Here is a 17624-nt window from a genome sequence, read left to right on the forward strand (position 1 = left end):
CGGTGAGGTGGTGGTGGTGGCTGCATGAATAATGCTACTGCAGCTCTTGTTTGGAGCGTAGTAGTAGATTTTGTATTATGTTTTCTATTCTTAAATATATTAAAATAATAGTTTTTTACATTAATATATGTAAACAATTTAAATATATATATATTTTATAAATAATAATTCAACTTTGCTGGCTGATTGATTGTAAACGCTATTTGAAAAGTAATCATGATTACATTTCCAAACAGAATCGCACGGCATAACAGGTGAGTCCTTCGGGTTGGCATCTTCTGTTGCCATGAAAAACGTTGGCATCTTCTGGTGCCATGAAAAAGGAAGAAAAAGGAGAGGAAAAAACCCTATCATTGTCAATTATTGGTATAATTTTCTGATCGAAGTTAATCTTTTAGTTAATCAAGCTTTTGATGTTAGCTTTGGAAGGAGTGGTATCTTTTGCAAAGCATATACAACTCGATTACAAAGAACGAACATGGGGGGCCTCAGGATTGCTTTTGACTTCATTAATTAGAAGCAAGGTCCAATTCATTCACCAAAGAAATAAGATAGAACCAGAACAGGGGAAGCAAGCTAGACTACTGCATGACACCAAGGCATCTTGCTGGATCCAGCTAAAGATATTCCACTTCCCGAGGCATCTATTTTCTTCTTCTTTTAGCGTAGATTAATTAGCTATCACTAGAAAGCTGTTTCCTTACGTGGCACCAGTGGAATTTTTTAGGGTTTGACTGGAGGAGGCCCCCCCCCTTTTAATGGATGGATTATTGATCGAATTTCAGATTTTCAATGCAACAAATAGACGTGGATTGGCTGAGCAGTGATGGTGGTTAAAAAAAAACACACATTCCTTTGTGTTTTCACTGCTAGAAAATAAAAATCAGATTTATTACTTTACAATGGGGATGAAAATTATATTATAATTATAACAGAAACTAAAACAATAGGGGAGGACAATTCATATGAACAATGTTTTTTTTTTTAATTGAATCTTTCCGTAGCCTAATTAGCTAATATTAGATTTGAAATTAGAATAGAAATATTAAATTAAAAGACAAATGATTATAATATAAAAACACAAAAAATATATGGCTAACCATAAATTTATGACGATATTCATTTTGATCATTTTCAAATTCATGAATTTGAAGGAGGAAAAAGAAATTCGTTGAAAAATAGCCGTAGATAAAGAAAGATGTTGATTGTCACGATTTCAACAACAAAAAAAAGCCAAACTTGGTGAAAAAAGTTTTATTTAATAAGATGAGTCGTGTCTTTGAACCAATTTAGGGGTGTTTTGAGTCGAGATATTGATTTATTGAGTTTGTTTTGGTGTTTCCTTAGAGTTTTGTATCAAAATAGGTTTTTTTAAAAAGATTTTCAAACTCAAAAATACCCCAGCTTGATTTTCCAGCAACCCTCAAGTGATTAGAATCTAGGCTTGCAAACAACGCTACTTTTGTAACTATTATTTTATTTAAAAAAAGTGTAACAAGTCTAATTATTTCTAGGTGGTTAAGAAAATAAGGATAATGATATAATAGAAGATTTAAGAATAACAGGGACTGAATTGATAATTGTAATTATATTGAATTGAAACTTCTAATTACACCGAAAAGACTGAAAAATAAAAAAATGTAAATTTGGTCACCAAATTTGAGGTTGGTTGAGCCTCTAAGAATTAAATCCTAACAATTGAAATTCTTCTATTTTTATTAAATGTAAACAACTTCTTTAAATAATTAGCTAAACTGGGTTTAAATTTTGAATAGTGGTTGCAGCTTAACTGGGCCGGAATTCTCAAGTTGGACTTATTCAATTTCTTTAAACAACAATGTTCTTTCTTTCCTTTCATGTTATACTCGCCAACTACCCTTCATTAGCATACCACATGTTTCTTATCCAACAATTATTGATTTCCCATAGTTGATTGCCTTAAACCAAGGTATAAGAACCTTATTTTCTTACTCATTTAGACTATTTTTATCCTCCAACTAAGTGATTTTTCAACTTCCTTGTATTAGCCATTAAATATTCAAAGTTTCTCTTCTCATTAACCTTGAAAAACTAATATTGTATAATGATTTGGTTACATTCCCTCCCTCATTTTAGCCTTTTGTCCATAAGGTGAGGAAAATTTTTCCCAATCCAATTTTCTATCACCAACATAGTATCTTCAGTGTTCTGTTCATGGAAGCGTAAATTGTATTCTCTCTTACATTCTATTCTAGTTATTTACTTCCCCTTCTGGTTACTTTTTCTCAATCTCCCATAACTTCTGATAGTTTTGTTATGGAAGGCCTTTCCAAAATATTTGGTCTGTTGGGTTGACTCTCTTCTCATGGTGTGAAATATGGAAAGTGGGATGACCTTTCACTCCTTCTAGCTATTGTAAATAGTAAGCTACTCGTCCAATCTTTTTTTTTATATGAATAGGTCTATAATACCTGAAAGCAAATTTGTTGTTTCTCTATTGTAGCATGCTCAACTGATGGTAAGATTGAAGTTTCAGTGAGCCTACTCTTCTTCTTTGAATTCAAGTTCTTTTCGCTTATGATCTATATGTCTCTTTTGTTTCTATTAGGCTTTGTTTAAATTTCTTTTGATAATGTTGGATCTATCTTCTAAATGCTCTTTAATTGCTTGATTTTTTTTTATAAGACCTAAGATATAACTGATTAGACTATGTGGATTGTACCTATATAATACCTCAAATGGTATGGTTTGTAACGACTTATGATAGTTAGTATTGTACCAAAATTCCACCATAGCTAATCACCTAAACTACTTTATAAGGTTTTTTCCTGCAAAACACCTTTGATAGTTTTACAATGTTTTTTTGACTATCTATGTTTGTCCATCAATTTATATATGGTAGTTTGTTAACATTAACGGGTCCATTTCTTGGATAAAAAAAAATAGTTCTTTCCAAAACCTACTGGTAAACACAAGATCCTTTTCTTTCATAATATTAGTTGGAAATCATGTAGCTTCATAACTTGTTGTGAAAACATTTATGCTATTTTACATATCTTGTAGGGATGAGTCAGGGCTATGGAATGAGCATACTTTGTTAGTCAATTAACCACCATAAAAATAATTATGTACATGCCAGAAGAATGTAATCCTTTTATAAAATCCATGGAAATAAAGTTTCATGACTTATATGGAATTGATAGAGGTCGCAGTGGTCCAAATGGTCTAATGTTCTTTAATTCTATCATTTGACACACTTCACTTTCTCTAATATATTTTTTTACATTAGTCTTTATGCCTACCCAAAAGAAATCATTGTGAACTCTTTGAATGGTATTTTGAAATCTGAGTGGCCTCCCGAAAGACTATCATGAAGATATTTTATGATCTGTAGCTTAAGAGGACGTTCCTTACCAAAAAAAAAAAATCATTCTCGTATATAACAATACTTCTCATTGTAATTGAAACATGTGTCATTGCAAGGTATCTCCCTTTATTTGTCTGAGAACTATTTGTACCTCAAAAATAGTAGAGTAACTTTCTTTTAATTAATGTGAGACCCTATAACTCATTACTAGTTGTTTCTTTATTCTTTTTTGAAAATGCATCATCTACCAAGTCATTTGTACATGTTTTATACTCTATTATGAAATCACAGCCTAAAAGTATAAATATCCACTTTTTCTGTATTGATGTGCTAATGTTTTGTTATAACATATACTTCAGGATTTTTTGGTATGTTTTGATTTTGAATCGTCGATTTAATAAATAGGGCCTCCATTTTTGTATTGTTATCACTATGTCCAATAACTTCTTTTCATAGGTTGACAAATCTAGTTCCTTACCTTTCAAGCCCATAATTAAAAAAAATAAAGGCTTGCTCTCTTGCACGAGAATTATTCCTACCCGAACTCCAAATGCATCGTACCTTGCTATGAAAGGCTTTGAGAAATGAAGTAGATGGATGAGTGATAATGTGATTTTACTAATTGAATACCTTCTCTACTTATCGATCCTAACTAAAAAGCTTTTTTTAAAGTAATTTGGTTAAATTGCTAGCCACTGCGTTCTAACATTTAAAAAACCTATTGTAATACCTAGTGAGCCCTAAAAAACCCCTTAAAGCCTTGAGATTACCAAGCTTTGACCAATTAAGCACAACTTTATCTTTTTTTAGGATCAACTCGTACCTTATTTCTGAAAACAATGTGGTCCAAATATTCAATTTCTTCATAAAAAAAATTGCACTTGGACATTTTGATATAGAATTTGTATTAGGCTAATAAGGTTAAGACTGACTTCATGTGGGCCAAATGTTCTTCCTCTAATTTACTATAAATCAAAATGTCATAAAAAATACCAAAACAAAATGCTTAAGGTAGGGTTGGAATACCTCATTCATGATGCTTAGAAAGGTATATAAAGGCATTTATGAGTCCGAAAGGCATCACCAAAAACTTATAATGCCTTTCATGAGGCTTGAAGATAATTTTAGGGATATCCTTCTAATGCATCCAAATCTAGTGGAACCCTAACTTTAGATCCTATTTACATAATAATTAAACCCATACAATTCATTTAATAGTTTCTCAACAAATAAAATGAGGAAATTATCTTTGATTGTTTATTTATTTAATGCTTGATAATCAATACATATATGCCTTGATCCATCATCTTTTATGAGTAACAAAACCGGACAAGAAAAGGGATTTACACTAGGTTGTATAGCCCCTGATTGTAGCAACTCCCTTACTATCTTTTCAAATGCTATTTTTTTTTTTTATAATATGGATACCAGTAGGGCCTTATATTTATAGGAAAAATCCATTCTTTCAGTGTGATTATGTAATATTTAGATCTTTTAGGAGGGAGCTATTTGGGTTCAAAAAAATACTTCTTAATATTCCTTTAATAAGTTCTGAACTAGATCTGATAGTTTGTTGTTCTTTAAGACCTCAATCTCCTATGCCCAAATTTGTAACATCAGCCTTCTTTAACTCCTTTAAGAACCCAAGCCTATTATCTATTATGAACTCTTGAACTTCTAGGCCCGTTGCTAAAATTATAGCCTCTTGGTAATGGAACTTCATAGTGAGCCTATTGAAATCCTATATATTAGAATCTAACTTCTTAAACCATAGAATGCCTAAAACCATGTCACAGCCGCCCAACTGGATTTAGAAAGCTTGAGTTATGAATTTGTGTCCCTGGCCCTTAAATTTTATATTTTGACATATTTTTCACAAAGAATTTTAATTCCATTAACAATTTTCACCCCAACAGGTGAATGTTCTTCGATATCTATCCCACATATGAAGGCTCAATGGAAGTATTGATTAGTTTGAAACAAAACTCAATAGTTGAAGAATACAAACTCCGTTTGAGTTATTATCAAATCGAGTTAGGGGCTTGTCTAATACTTCCTTATTAAACCATCAAATGAAATGAATTTAAATATCTTTAACAAATGATTCCTAACTAGTTATTAAACCAACTTTCTCCATCTCTTAATACCAAACAATTGCTTTGCGTCTCATTTAGAAACTTGCTAAAAATAGTCAATGTTGTGGTGGAGTATTGTGATAACTAAAAAGGTGAGTAGCTTGATAAATCTATCCTTTTGGATCTTCACCATTAAACCGGGAAAAATCCAGTGTGATGGGTCTCATTTGAATCTGATTCTTAGCTGGCTACTCCATTTCTTGCATATGATGTTCATTCACTAAAGTGACATATGTGTTTGGAGAAGATTTAATTACTCTTTTTCCTTGAGTTTTAGTAAGTTGATCAACTTTGACTAACATTTGTTGCAGTTATATAATCACTTCTAGGACTTGCTGCCTCTATTGTTGCTCTTCCTGTTGCTGCCTCATTCTAGCTATAGTTTTAATTAACTATGATACTCTCGTCCCTTCTACCATAGAAAGGGGACATAAAGATTTAAAGAAAATAAAAACTAAATTGATAATTGTAATTTTATTGAATTGAAGTTTTTAATTACACTGAAAAACAAGAAAGGTAAATTTAGTGACTAAATTTGAGGTTGGTCGGACCTCCCATAGATTAAAACCTAACAATTGAAATTATCCCCCTTTTTATTGAATGCAAATAACTTCTTTAAATAATTAGCTAAACTAGGTTTGCATTTTGAATGGTGGTTGCAGCCGAACTAGACCAGATCTCTCGGGTTGGACTTGTTCAATTTCTTTATACGACAATATTCCTTCATATCCTATAATACTCGCCAACTGCCCTTCACTACCATACCACATGTCATTTATCTAACCGTTGTTGATTTCCTACCATTGATTGCCTTAAACCTAGGTATAAAAACCTTTTTTTCTCACTCTTCCAAACTCCTCTTCCCCATCAATTACATGATCTTTCAACTTCCATGTATTAGCCATTAAATCTTTGAAAAACTCTTATGATTGACCTTGAAAAACTGATGTTGTGTGATGATTTAGTTATAGAAAGGGTGGACAACATGCAAACAATATATTGTCTGCTACTTAATATAAAGAAAAACAATAAAAGGCCATTCACCTGGGTTTAGCCTCACTAGCTCATAGGTGTTTGGCCCTCAACATGTTAGCTCTAGGTGTAAGACCTATGAGCTTTTTAATTTTTGATTTTTTTAGATGTAGATTTAAATGCATTACAAAAAAATTTAATATTATATTTCAATTATTACTCAATTTGTCATGTTTCTCAAATAATAGTATAGTTTTTTATGGGAATATTAAAAATTGTTTTTCTAATTATTATGTCTAAATGGGAAAAAATCATGAATATTCAATTAACATAAAATTTATGTTTTTAAAAATTTTTATATAATTTATCTCATTTATAAATTTTTTAAATCTTTAATCATATATAAAATATTGAGACTTTGTTTTAATTCTTTTTTAGATTTTCTTTTAAGACAATGATGGATTTTTGTTTGGAAAGCTATGCTTTTAATTTACAAAATGTTTGGTATTGGATTGGTCATTGATATTGAGATTGTATTTTTTTTATCGTATTATTAAAGAAAAGACTATCTTAGAAATACAATGTTATTAAGTCCAGTCGATTTCATGATCCGTACCTCAAGTTTAACATGTTAGCTTAAGTTAATCGAAGATATTGTTATCATATTTGAAAAAAAAAAAAACCAATTCGGATACATTAAATGTTAAGTTTATAATTAAAATTTTATTTATAATAAAAAATACCTTAGCAACGCTTTCATATTTTCTTAAGCTTGAAATTATTATTTTTTTGGACCGTAGCAAAACACGAAACAATCACACCTAGTTAGGCATCTAGAATGAATTAATTTAATAGTTTTAGACCCGCACTATACTGCCCTATCCCCTCATGAGAAAATGACTCGCCCTTATTGAAGATATTATAACAGGGTTTCTTCTCACGCATAAATTTTAGACGGAGAAAAATAGATGTTAATTTATTGGCAAGTCTTAGTCTTTGTTTGGCAACGTGGTTTGCGTTGTATTTTTTTTAATTTTGAATTTTTTTTGTTAATTTTTTTTTATATTTTTAAATTGTTTTGATGTGTTGAAATTAAAAATAATTTTTAAAAATTAAAAAAATATTATTTTAATATATTGTTTTTGTAAAAAATACTTTAAATTACAATTCCAATCACACCTATAATTACTCGATAATTATGAATTCGTAAGGCATAAATATAGATTTTTTTAAGAAAGGATAGTGGATGGACAAACTAAACATTATGCCTACTACACCAATACAATTACAATTTTAATTAAAAAATATAGTACAATGTTTTATTATAACAATGTAGAAATTCATAATAGTTTTTTTTTTTTATCCTCAAACTATATTTTTCATGTGAATATATTTTAACATGAAACAATTATCTGTTGTGATTCTCTCTCTCTCTATATATTGACTATAAGTTTTCTTTTTATTTTACACTTTGGTTATTTATGGTTAATTTTTTTTTTCTTAATAATTTTTGATAAATTAGTCATCAACAATAAACAATTGTCATATGTTAAATATATTTACATAGAAAAAAAACACCACCAACAAAATGAAAAAATAAAAAAACACAAATGACATATTGTTTGTCTTCATAAAACAAAATATTTCCTTTTCTAGCTCCCAACCAACCACTTTTATTTAATTTAAAGTAAGGAAAAAAATAAAAAAAAATTTAATTTTTTTTAAAATACTTTTAAAACATAAAAACTCTTAGTTTTATAGATAGATCACCCACCTCTGGACACATAGCACTCTTTTTGTTGATGCATTCATGAAAATCTTTTATCACAATTTGAACACAACACATGAACGTGAAGAGCAAACTCATTTACCTTGCTAATCACCAAACAATTGACTAGTAACATTTTAGACTTCATAAAACAATTAATGATTTGATCTTTGAAGTAGTCGATTATCATCAATCTGTCTCCCATTTGGACACTCCAAGCTATCGTAGATCTAGCTGCCCTGGATACCACCATCACCCCATGCTTCAATAGCCAGAGAAATGGCCTTCACCGTGAATGTAGCTTTTTACAACGCCAGCTATAACCTGTCACACTCTGTGCGGCTGGGGAATCAATGAGAGGTTGAAATGAGCTTTTTCCAATTTGGTATCATAGCAGTCACCTTGGCAACGCGTCCAAATCATAGAAAAAAAGTTAGGTGAGGTTTCAATTAGGTTAAGATCTTTACTCAACAACAATCGCAGCTCCCATCTTGCTTTGCTAACAAAAGAAGCTTTGCCTTTTCATGAGCCTCTCACTGTCATTGTTATGTGCTGCCTATTCTTTCGGTGTTCAACACCGAAAAACTTCACCTTACCCTAACACACAACTTACAGCTTCATGATTGCTTCAGCTTTTTTCCTTCTGGGAAAATGAAGGATTTCACTGGCTGCTTGTTCTACTGAAAAAGGGAGTCTTTCAAGGAATCAGAGGTGGAGACACATGCTTGTATATCTAAAAGTTCATCGTTACCGGTGGTTGCATTCAAAGGCCGGCAATCTAAGCATCGCATAAAAGAAAGACTAACGAAGTTACAAAATGTTTTTTTCCAAACACTTCAATAAAATTTTAAAAAGGAATACAAGCTTATATTGATAAGGAATGCATGTTCAAATGGTAGATTTATGTTGACTTCACAAGTACCCTAAAAAAATGCCATATACGCTATCATACAGCCAGCCTATTCACAACAACATGGAACTTGAATGAAAAAAAACTACAGATACAAGATAAAATAATCAAGTTCTCACCCTCCGACTGTGACTTGAGGGAGCATGAACTCAGGATTGGACGAGGACAATACCAGTCCATCGTTCTGAGGAGTGTTGTTTTCAGGCATGGTCTGAATTCCATTATCACATAAAGGGATTTTCTTAGAATTATTCTCGTTTTCTTCCACTTTTCCGACACCAGCTTTCTGGGTTTGATTCTCTGCTCCAGGTGGCTTTGCTTTGGACTTGACAGTCTTTCCTTCCAGTCCATTGGCCATGATTTGGTGAGATTGAAGCTTAGGTTGGGACTTCCTAATTGGGGTTTTTGAAGCGCCATTATCCTTGTTACCATTTCTCTGAATTCCCTTGGTTGGGTTGCTTGATTCTTGGTTCAGACGTGGGCTGTGAGAAGCTCGTGGGCTAAAAGAAGATCCACTGTCTTCCAAAGAGTTGTTCGTTAAAGTGGTGGAGCTCTTGCGCCTTCCAAGCTTCGGTGATATTGCACGAGTAGTTGGTATCTATAAGAATTAGCACACAAAACTTTATCCCGATGTTCCATAGAGAAGATGGAGAAAAAAAAAAACAAGGAATCCAAATGAAACAGGCAGAAGAAATACACATTAAAATGCTGTTAAGCTAGATAAACTTAGAATTGAACTAGCAAGTGTGTTTTTTTGTGCAAATATATTCACATGTATGTAGGATGAGCCGCAGACAATTGTCTCATGTTGGCTTGAATTCGTGAAGTTCCCCAATTATCAATCGGAATTGGCAACGAGGACTTGAGACTAGCACTGGATTTCTGATATTCATGTTCAATAGCACACAAGCTGTTAAGGGTAGCTCCGTTTATAGTTCATGCAATGTAGAATGAAACTACGTGAACGTTCTTCTTTGGAAAAACAGAAGACAAAGCTCCTGAGTCATAACAGATAACCATGACCGTATGCTCTCTTCAACCTCCAGTCCTTTGGAAACTCCTACTGTTAGAGGAAATCTCTCTTCAGTTACACAATCAGCAGAGGAGGATATCTCTCTAACACCTACTTCTATTTTGAAGCAAAGACAGAGACCAATGGCTATTTACAAGCCTTGGTAAGTCTTAGGCATGTACCCATCAATTACGATTGAAGTTCAGACCTTCATCACGTTTTAAAAACACTGGGTGTCCCATTTATTTTTATTTATTTATTTTTGACAAAATCAGCAAGCATTGCAGAGACGCCCTCACTAGCAAACGTCAACACCTTACCATGCAAAATAGACTCATGAATGCAAGATCCTAAGCTAACGCATCACCTGCAGTCCTAAAAAACAATAATTGCAATTTGCAAAGGCCAAACGAAAGCCTAAAAACTGCACAATCATTTACTGTATAAATGCATCGTCATTAAATATGTCTGGTTACAAATAATTAGGGACTTCAAGATTCATTTAAATTTTAGGCCACATTTAGAAAACTCAATTTAACAGGTACAGACAAACAAACATGTCAACAGAACATGTGGATTTGAAACCACAGTTTACAAATTTGTTAGTCCACATAATGTAGATAAGCATTAGCAAAAACATAATGAGACATTTGAAAAAATAGTGATAATTTAAAGGCTTTTAAAGAGTTCATTTGGTGTGCTTCCAATCTTAAAGTTGATGGAATGCTGGTAATGCGGAATGCGAACAAATGACATGACATTATCGATAGATATCTGACAGTTCAAGCATTACCTTCTTTAGTTCTGCTTTTGGAGGAGGTTCTTTGTAGAAACTTGGCATAGGTGTAGCTTTAAATGTCAAACTCTTCCTCAGTTGCTTGATCTCTGCCTCCTGGTTCTCCTGCATGCCACCAAAGAGCGAAAGGTGAAATGAAGATCCAAATTCCTTTGGATTCAGAAGAGAGAGGTCAAATTGTTAAAGAAAACGAAGAGAAAGTCAAAAGGAAAGATGTTCTGCGCAAAAGAAAAATCCTAATACCTTTGATTTTTCCTGCAAGTTAGTTTGTTCAATTTCCTTGGCATGGATCTTCTCTTCAATCTTTGAAAAGAACTGGAGAACAAAGGCCATAATACAATCATGTTATGGATTCAAAAAAAATATTAAGAATCTAAGAAAGGAACTAAAATCCAGCAACAACCTCCTTCCGTTTTTCAGCACGTTCTTCCAATCTGAAGGAGAATCCAGAACCACTGCTTCTCCTCCCGCTAGGAGTGGCACTTCTGATATTAATACAGAGTAGCATGTTAGCAAACAGATGCTTGATAAAAATAAATAATTACAAAACCATTTGTGTTCTATAAGAGCATTACGAGGTTGTGGAATGGGTGTCATCATCTTCTTTGCTTGACAATGTGGTTGTCTCAGGTTTTGAATTTTGATGAGCAGCAGACCTGCCATTAGATAATGATTATACAAGTACTTTATCCACTAAGCAAATATATAAATAGGATTACTTTTATTCAAGGGAAGAGGGTGCAGGTGGGGGCAGGGGAAGCTTCCCTGAATACATTTTGATTGCATCAACCAATATAGGGCAAACAATTTTATGCAGTGGATGGGTGATAACTTACTCAGAAGCCTGGGGTGGATGGCCCTTAGCTGCTTCATTCAAAGAACTTGATTTCACAGACTGTTATGAACAACAAAGAGTTACATAAACAAAAGACCTAAAATAACACAAAAAAGTATTAATGGTCAAGATTTATCAGCAGAAACCCTTACCGTAGCCTGTTGACTGCAAGACTTGCCTGCTGAAGAACTCTGCCTAGTTAAAGTTTTACTACAATTGATATTTGATTCCTTTGAATTCACTCCAGTTGGAACACGCCTGTTGGCTTGATTGAGACGGGGACTTGAAGTGACTGATATATGGGGAAAAGAGACCTTCACCTTTGTTCCTTCATCTCGGGCATGCTTTGCAGCAGTTCTGAGCGGGTGTTCCTCAATGCTCTTCGTCATATTATCAGTACACACTCCTTTTGCGGGAAATGAAACACTTTGAGAAAGTATTGGCCTATGGCTACGTGAAAATGCACCTGAGCCTTTCATATTAGGCTTATCCTTGGCCAATTTGCTGTTCTTTGAACTCGTGTCTTTCCGAGGAGCAGGTTCCTAAACACAGGTAAGAAGAGAAATGTTTCTTTCATTTCGTGCCATGAGAAAATGTTAGTCACAATGAAGAAGCTCAACCAAAGAATCATCTTTGCACTGTACCTTTAAGGCATTTGAGATTTTTCGTTGAGAAACACTTGCTGCACCTTCACTTGCTATAGAAGAAGAATTAAGACCTTCAGCTTTGGCAAAACTCTCAGATGTTTCATTGGCATTAAGAGGCCTTTCACTATTGCTAGCATTTGTTTTTTCTTTTTCTGGTGCCACAACAGTTGCTTCAGCATGAATTTCTTCTGCGATGGTTTCCTCATTCGCTTTAACTGCATTGTCGACCTCCATTCTTCGAGGAATCTTGTTGCAAGGAACTGCAAAATTACAATAGATAAGTAGACTGTGACTGCACACTGCTCTACAGCACACATTTTGACCCAAGCAAAATGTTCTTACTTAGAAAACAGCCAGATAGATTGTTGAAAGTGAAAACCTTATTCTAAGAAACAAAAATGAACAGCAATCAAATTCACAACACAGTTGAATAAGCTACAATTATAAAATGAAGAACCAGAAATAATATAAAATCAAATTGGAAACATATAGATCCTATGTGATTTGATTGATAAAACAAAGAAAAGGGACTCGAACTTCAAAACTCAGAACAGATTAACAAAACTAAATGAAATGAAAGTCTTCCAAATCAAAACAGAACAAAAGAAGTGTTTTGGCTGGCTGGTTTCAGGAAATTGAAACATATCCTTCAATGTTGAAACTAAAAATTACGAAGCGTAGAGGTCCAAATTTAAACAAAAAGTTACCTCCCTTTTAATGTTAATACAGACAAACCAAATTCTATCTTTTACAACTCCTCCTTAGCAATCAAACAAAAGATAAATCAAATCCTTAACTGCAAAACCCCACACAACAACCACACACGTCATTGGAAGGAAAACCCACTTCACTTATGGAAACTAGGAGCAGAATGGAGATTTAACTATTGTAGTTCCTAAAGCATGCGAGCTTCAAGACCTTTCCTTTCCCTTAACATCTCGGCAACCAAACAACACTGCAAACTCTCGCAAACTTTCAAACAGAAAAGATTGGAAATGAGAGATCAGTCCAGGGAAAAAAGATATCCAACGTAATTTGACCCTAAAAAACACCAATCAAGACTTGAACCAACAGAAGCGGAACCTTGTCTAAAAACAACCAAGAAAAGTTCTTCAAGATTTCAAAGCCAACATTACAAGAACATAAATACCATGCAAAAGCAAAATTAGAAAACAAAAGCACACCTTTAGACACCAGCGGAGGAGTGGAGTTTGAACTGTCGAAGGAGACAAGAGAGCAAATGAGATATAACACAGAAATGTATGTAGGAATGGTAAAGAAGTGACAAACTCTGAGTCTAAATCTACAACGATAGATATGTAAGAGCCAGTTATAGTGACATGTACATACACTGTCACTCCATCTGGTTTCTGTTCAAGAAATACAACAGAGAGAGAGATGGGTGAGGAGAGTTAAAGTAGGATGTGCATCTCGATGAAGTGGATCGAAATAGATAGATGAGACGCTGTTTTGGAATGACAAATATGCCACTTTCCTTCCTTCCCTGGCATTTTTTTTTTCCTTTACTGTCTACTGCCTTGTAACTACCATGGCTTTTGAATTCTGAATCTTGATGGAGGGAGGGAATTCTTTACTCTTTTTTTATCCTGTTAAAAAAATTACAAGTGCACGTTATTTACTAAGGATTGATTATATTATACTATAAACTAAAAGAAATTAAAAGAGTGGTTATTTGACTGTTCACAAAACTATTTATTTCAACAGTATTTTTGTTTTTATTTATTTTTATAATTTTATATTTGGATATTGAATTTTATAATTTATTATGATTTGTTTTATACGTGGTTAGCTATGTCTCATAACCCGTGTCATAGTTTTGACGGGTTGACTTGAATTTTTTTTTTAATTGAATTTTTTTTAAGTTCATCATTTAATATTGGGTTCATTGAGAATTAGACTTTATGATTTACTTTGGTTTGCTTTTTATGAAGTTATTTCGGTCTCATAACTCGAGTCACGGGTTTAGCGAGTTAACCTAATTGACTCGAGTTTTTTTGTTTTTTTTAATTGGCATTTTTTTATCATTCAACATCGGGTTGATTGTGAATTATACTTCATAATTTATTTTTATTTACTTTCTATGAGGTTATCTCGGTCTTATGACTCGGGTAACGTGTTTTGCAGGTTAAATTGAGTAAACTAAGGTCGTTTTATTGTGTCTTGTTTTTAAATTAATTTTTTTTCATTTTCAACCTTTAATAATAGGTTTATTGAAAATTAGGTTTCATCATTTGTTTTAATTTGCTTTATATGAGATTATCACAATCTCATAATCTTAATTGCGAGTTTAACAAATTAAATCGAGTTAACTCATGTTATTTTTTTGTTTACTTTCTATGATGTTATCATGATGAGGATCATGAATTTGACAGGTTAACTCAAGTCAATTTTTTTTTCAATTTCATCCTTTAACATTTGATTGATTTGAAATTAGGTTTTTTTTTTTTGCTTTCTATAAAGTTATCTCAGTTTCATTACCCATGTCGCGAGTTTGACGAGTTAAATTGGATTGAATTATGTTTTTTTATCTTTTTTTTTAATTTCATCATTCAATATTGGGATTGCTTATTTTGAGTCGCGAGGTAACACATGTTTTTTTTTTATCCTTTTTTAGTTTAATTTTTTTCTCAATTTATCCTTCAATATTTGGTTAATTTGAAATTAGACTTCATTTTTTTTTTGCTTTTAATGAGGTTATCTCGGTCTCATTACCTCGGTCACGAGTTTGACTAGTTAATCTCGGTTGACTCAGTTTTTTTTTAAATCTTTTTTTATCAATTTTTTTTTCAATTTTGTCCTTCAATATTAGATTGATTGAGAATTGAGTTTCATAATTTGTTTTGATTTTTTTCTATGGGGTTATCTCAGTCACATGACTCAAGTTGTAACTTTAACAGGTTAACTCAAGTTGTTTGTTTTTTATCTCTTTTTTTAATTGAATTTTTTTTTATTTCATTCTTCAATGTTGGTTTAATTGGGGATTGAGTTTCATATTTGATTTTAATTTGCTTTCTATGGGGTTTTCTCAGTCTCATGATTCGGGTCATGGATTTGACATGTTAACCGTGTTGATTCAGGTCGATCCAATATATTTTCATTTTAATGTTAAAAAAAAAACATGTCATCTTGAATTTTTTTTTAGTTAAATTACATTTCTAACAATTTTCTAGGTTGTCTTTCGACCTGTTAAGTTAACCGAGTCAACCCCCACATGATTTAAATTTCTTTTCTACTAGAAAACATATTAGTAACACCTAGATATTTTTTATGTTAAGAAAATTGATCTGACTTGTAATATAACATGGATAATAATATAATAAAAAGGCTAAACTGATAATGAATTTTCATTATTGTAATAGATGATGAGACATCTAAAATTTTGTATAATCAAAATGCATTTTTTATCCACATGCAATTTTTTATATATATTTCATTGTACATTTGTGTCATGGATGATCAGATTTATATAATTAATACACAAGAATTATAATGAGTAGTTAAACTCTCATTGGCACATTTATAGGTGTTTGAAAGTGCTTTTATTTTTATTTTTGGATGTTTTTCAAAAATATTTTAAACTTAAAAAAATAATAAATTAATATTTTTTAGTGTTTTCTGATAGTTTTGAGTGCTAGTGTTAAAAATAAATAAAAAATCTAAAAAAACATTATTTTAATATATTCTCAAGAAATAATTATTTTGAAAAGTACTATACACCATAATTTCAAATTCACATATATTCTATGCATATAACACACATGTTAAACTTTGTAACACAATATCCTTAAGTAGGTAACTTGCATGTAACACACAGTTATACACATCTCAATAATTGTAGCTTGCTGTGTATAGCAACAAAGGAGGTAACTTGGGTTCAAAAACAAGATAAAAAAGAGAAAAGAAAGTGGGTGAGTTTATGTTGAAAAAAAAGAAGGAAAACAAAAGGTAATTTGGTGGCTAAAACCATAATTACAATGGCAATCCTAATTAAAGTTGCATGCCAAACTAGATCATTAGTGTGTTTTTAGTAATTTTGATATATAGTGTTTCTGAAAAAAAAAAAAAAATTATTTAAAAATACGTACATTAAAAAATAATTTTTTTTAGTTTTATCTTATTTTTACATCGGCACATCAAAATCATTGAAAAACATTAAAAAAACATCAATTTTTTGTTTTTTAATGTTTTTTTATATTTAATATTTTTTCAAGTAAAATATACTTTTGAAACGTATTAAAAAGTAGAAGAAGCTATCTCACCCTAAAACACTTACTAAAGAGTGTTTATTTTTTTAGTTCAGTCCATTTTTAAAAATATCTCTTAAACTATTTTTTGTATCGATAAGTATCAAATTGATACTTTAATTATTTTGATGTACTGAAGTTAAAAATAAAAATAAAAATTAAAAAAATATCTTTTTAATTAAAAATATTTTTACGCATACCGTATTACTAAACATACACTAAACATAATGCTACTCCTATAAGAAATTTTATTTTGGAACCAACCTATTATGCTTCTATTTCGTGATCTGGGACATTTGTGCTAGCTAGTGTCCTTTCTTTGGGTTCTTGATGTTGGAATATTTGGAGTTTTTCCAGGTCTATTACTCCTAAAATCATCCCTTAGAAACTTGGAAATTTTCCCGAGTTACTGTACCTGCCTCCATCCCCTTTCTCTTAAATTGTATTTACTGTTTTTCCGAGCTTACTTTGTTAGTCTTTACTGAAGTCTAAAACCTTATGTTAAATTGTCATCTTCTACATTATTTCGATTCATCTGAAAAAAATTCAATAGCTGGAAGAAGTTCCTGGACATTTCTCACTATCATATTAGAGGTAATCTTCCAAAAATTTTTAGGTTGAATTTCAGTATGAAAAATGTATACTTTTTTTTTTTTTCGTTAGCGGTGCATCTTTTAAACAAATACATGCTAAAACATACTGAAAATGTGTCAAGTAGTCCACCTCTTAAACAAACAAACTCATGATCAGTGCAACTAGCATGTATCATCAAATAATTCTGAAGGGTGTAGCTCAACTAATTAGACTCTAGATTTGCTCCCTAGAAATCACCAATTAGAGTGTCACAAACCTCATGTTCACTAGAGGTTTATATAGTCGTTAATTTTAAGATCTCGATGGATTAGTCAAAGTGCGCGTAAGCTGGTCCAGACATCCAC

At 31.9% G+C, this 17624-nt stretch overlaps 1 protein-coding gene and 1 long non-coding RNA gene across 7 annotated transcripts; both read right to left on the bottom strand.

Annotated features, from left to right (window-relative positions):
- Positions 1-9061: 9061 nt before the first annotated feature.
- On the bottom strand, positions 9062-13912 carry LOC7488075 (protein WVD2-like 4). Of its 6 annotated transcripts, none has more exons than XM_052448029.1 (11): positions 13772-13896; positions 13606-13637; positions 13129-13393; positions 12419-12681; positions 11927-12316; positions 11776-11834; positions 11515-11595; positions 11343-11424; positions 11183-11254; positions 10937-11044; positions 9062-9729 (listed from the first exon to the last, which is right to left on the bottom strand). In XM_052448029.1, exons 4-11 carry the CDS (start codon positions 12653-12655, stop codon positions 9247-9249), a joined length of 1512 nt encoding a protein of 503 aa, XP_052303989.1. In that variant the 5' UTR covers positions 12656-12681; positions 13129-13393; positions 13606-13637; positions 13772-13896; the 3' UTR covers positions 9062-9246. The 6 variants fall into 6 exon arrangements, with proteins under 6 accessions (XP_052303989.1, XP_052303987.1, XP_052303988.1 ...); XM_052448027.1 differs by lacking the exon at positions 13129-13393 and adding an exon at positions 12764-12806 and having other exon boundaries at positions 13772-13886; XM_052448028.1 differs by lacking the exon at positions 13129-13393 and having other exon boundaries at positions 13772-13912.
- Positions 9826-10930, bottom strand: LOC112324566 (uncharacterized). Its single transcript, XR_002978533.2, has 2 exons — positions 10255-10930; positions 9826-10191 (listed from the first exon to the last, which is right to left on the bottom strand). It is a non-coding gene; the product is annotated as an uncharacterized LOC112324566 (long non-coding RNA).
- Positions 13913-17624: the final 3712 nt, after the last annotated feature.

Source organism: Populus trichocarpa, chromosome 16 (genome assembly GCF_000002775.5).
Source record: "Populus trichocarpa isolate Nisqually-1 chromosome 16, P.trichocarpa_v4.1, whole genome shotgun sequence".
Taxonomy (NCBI): Eukaryota; Viridiplantae; Streptophyta; class Magnoliopsida; order Malpighiales; family Salicaceae; genus Populus; species Populus trichocarpa.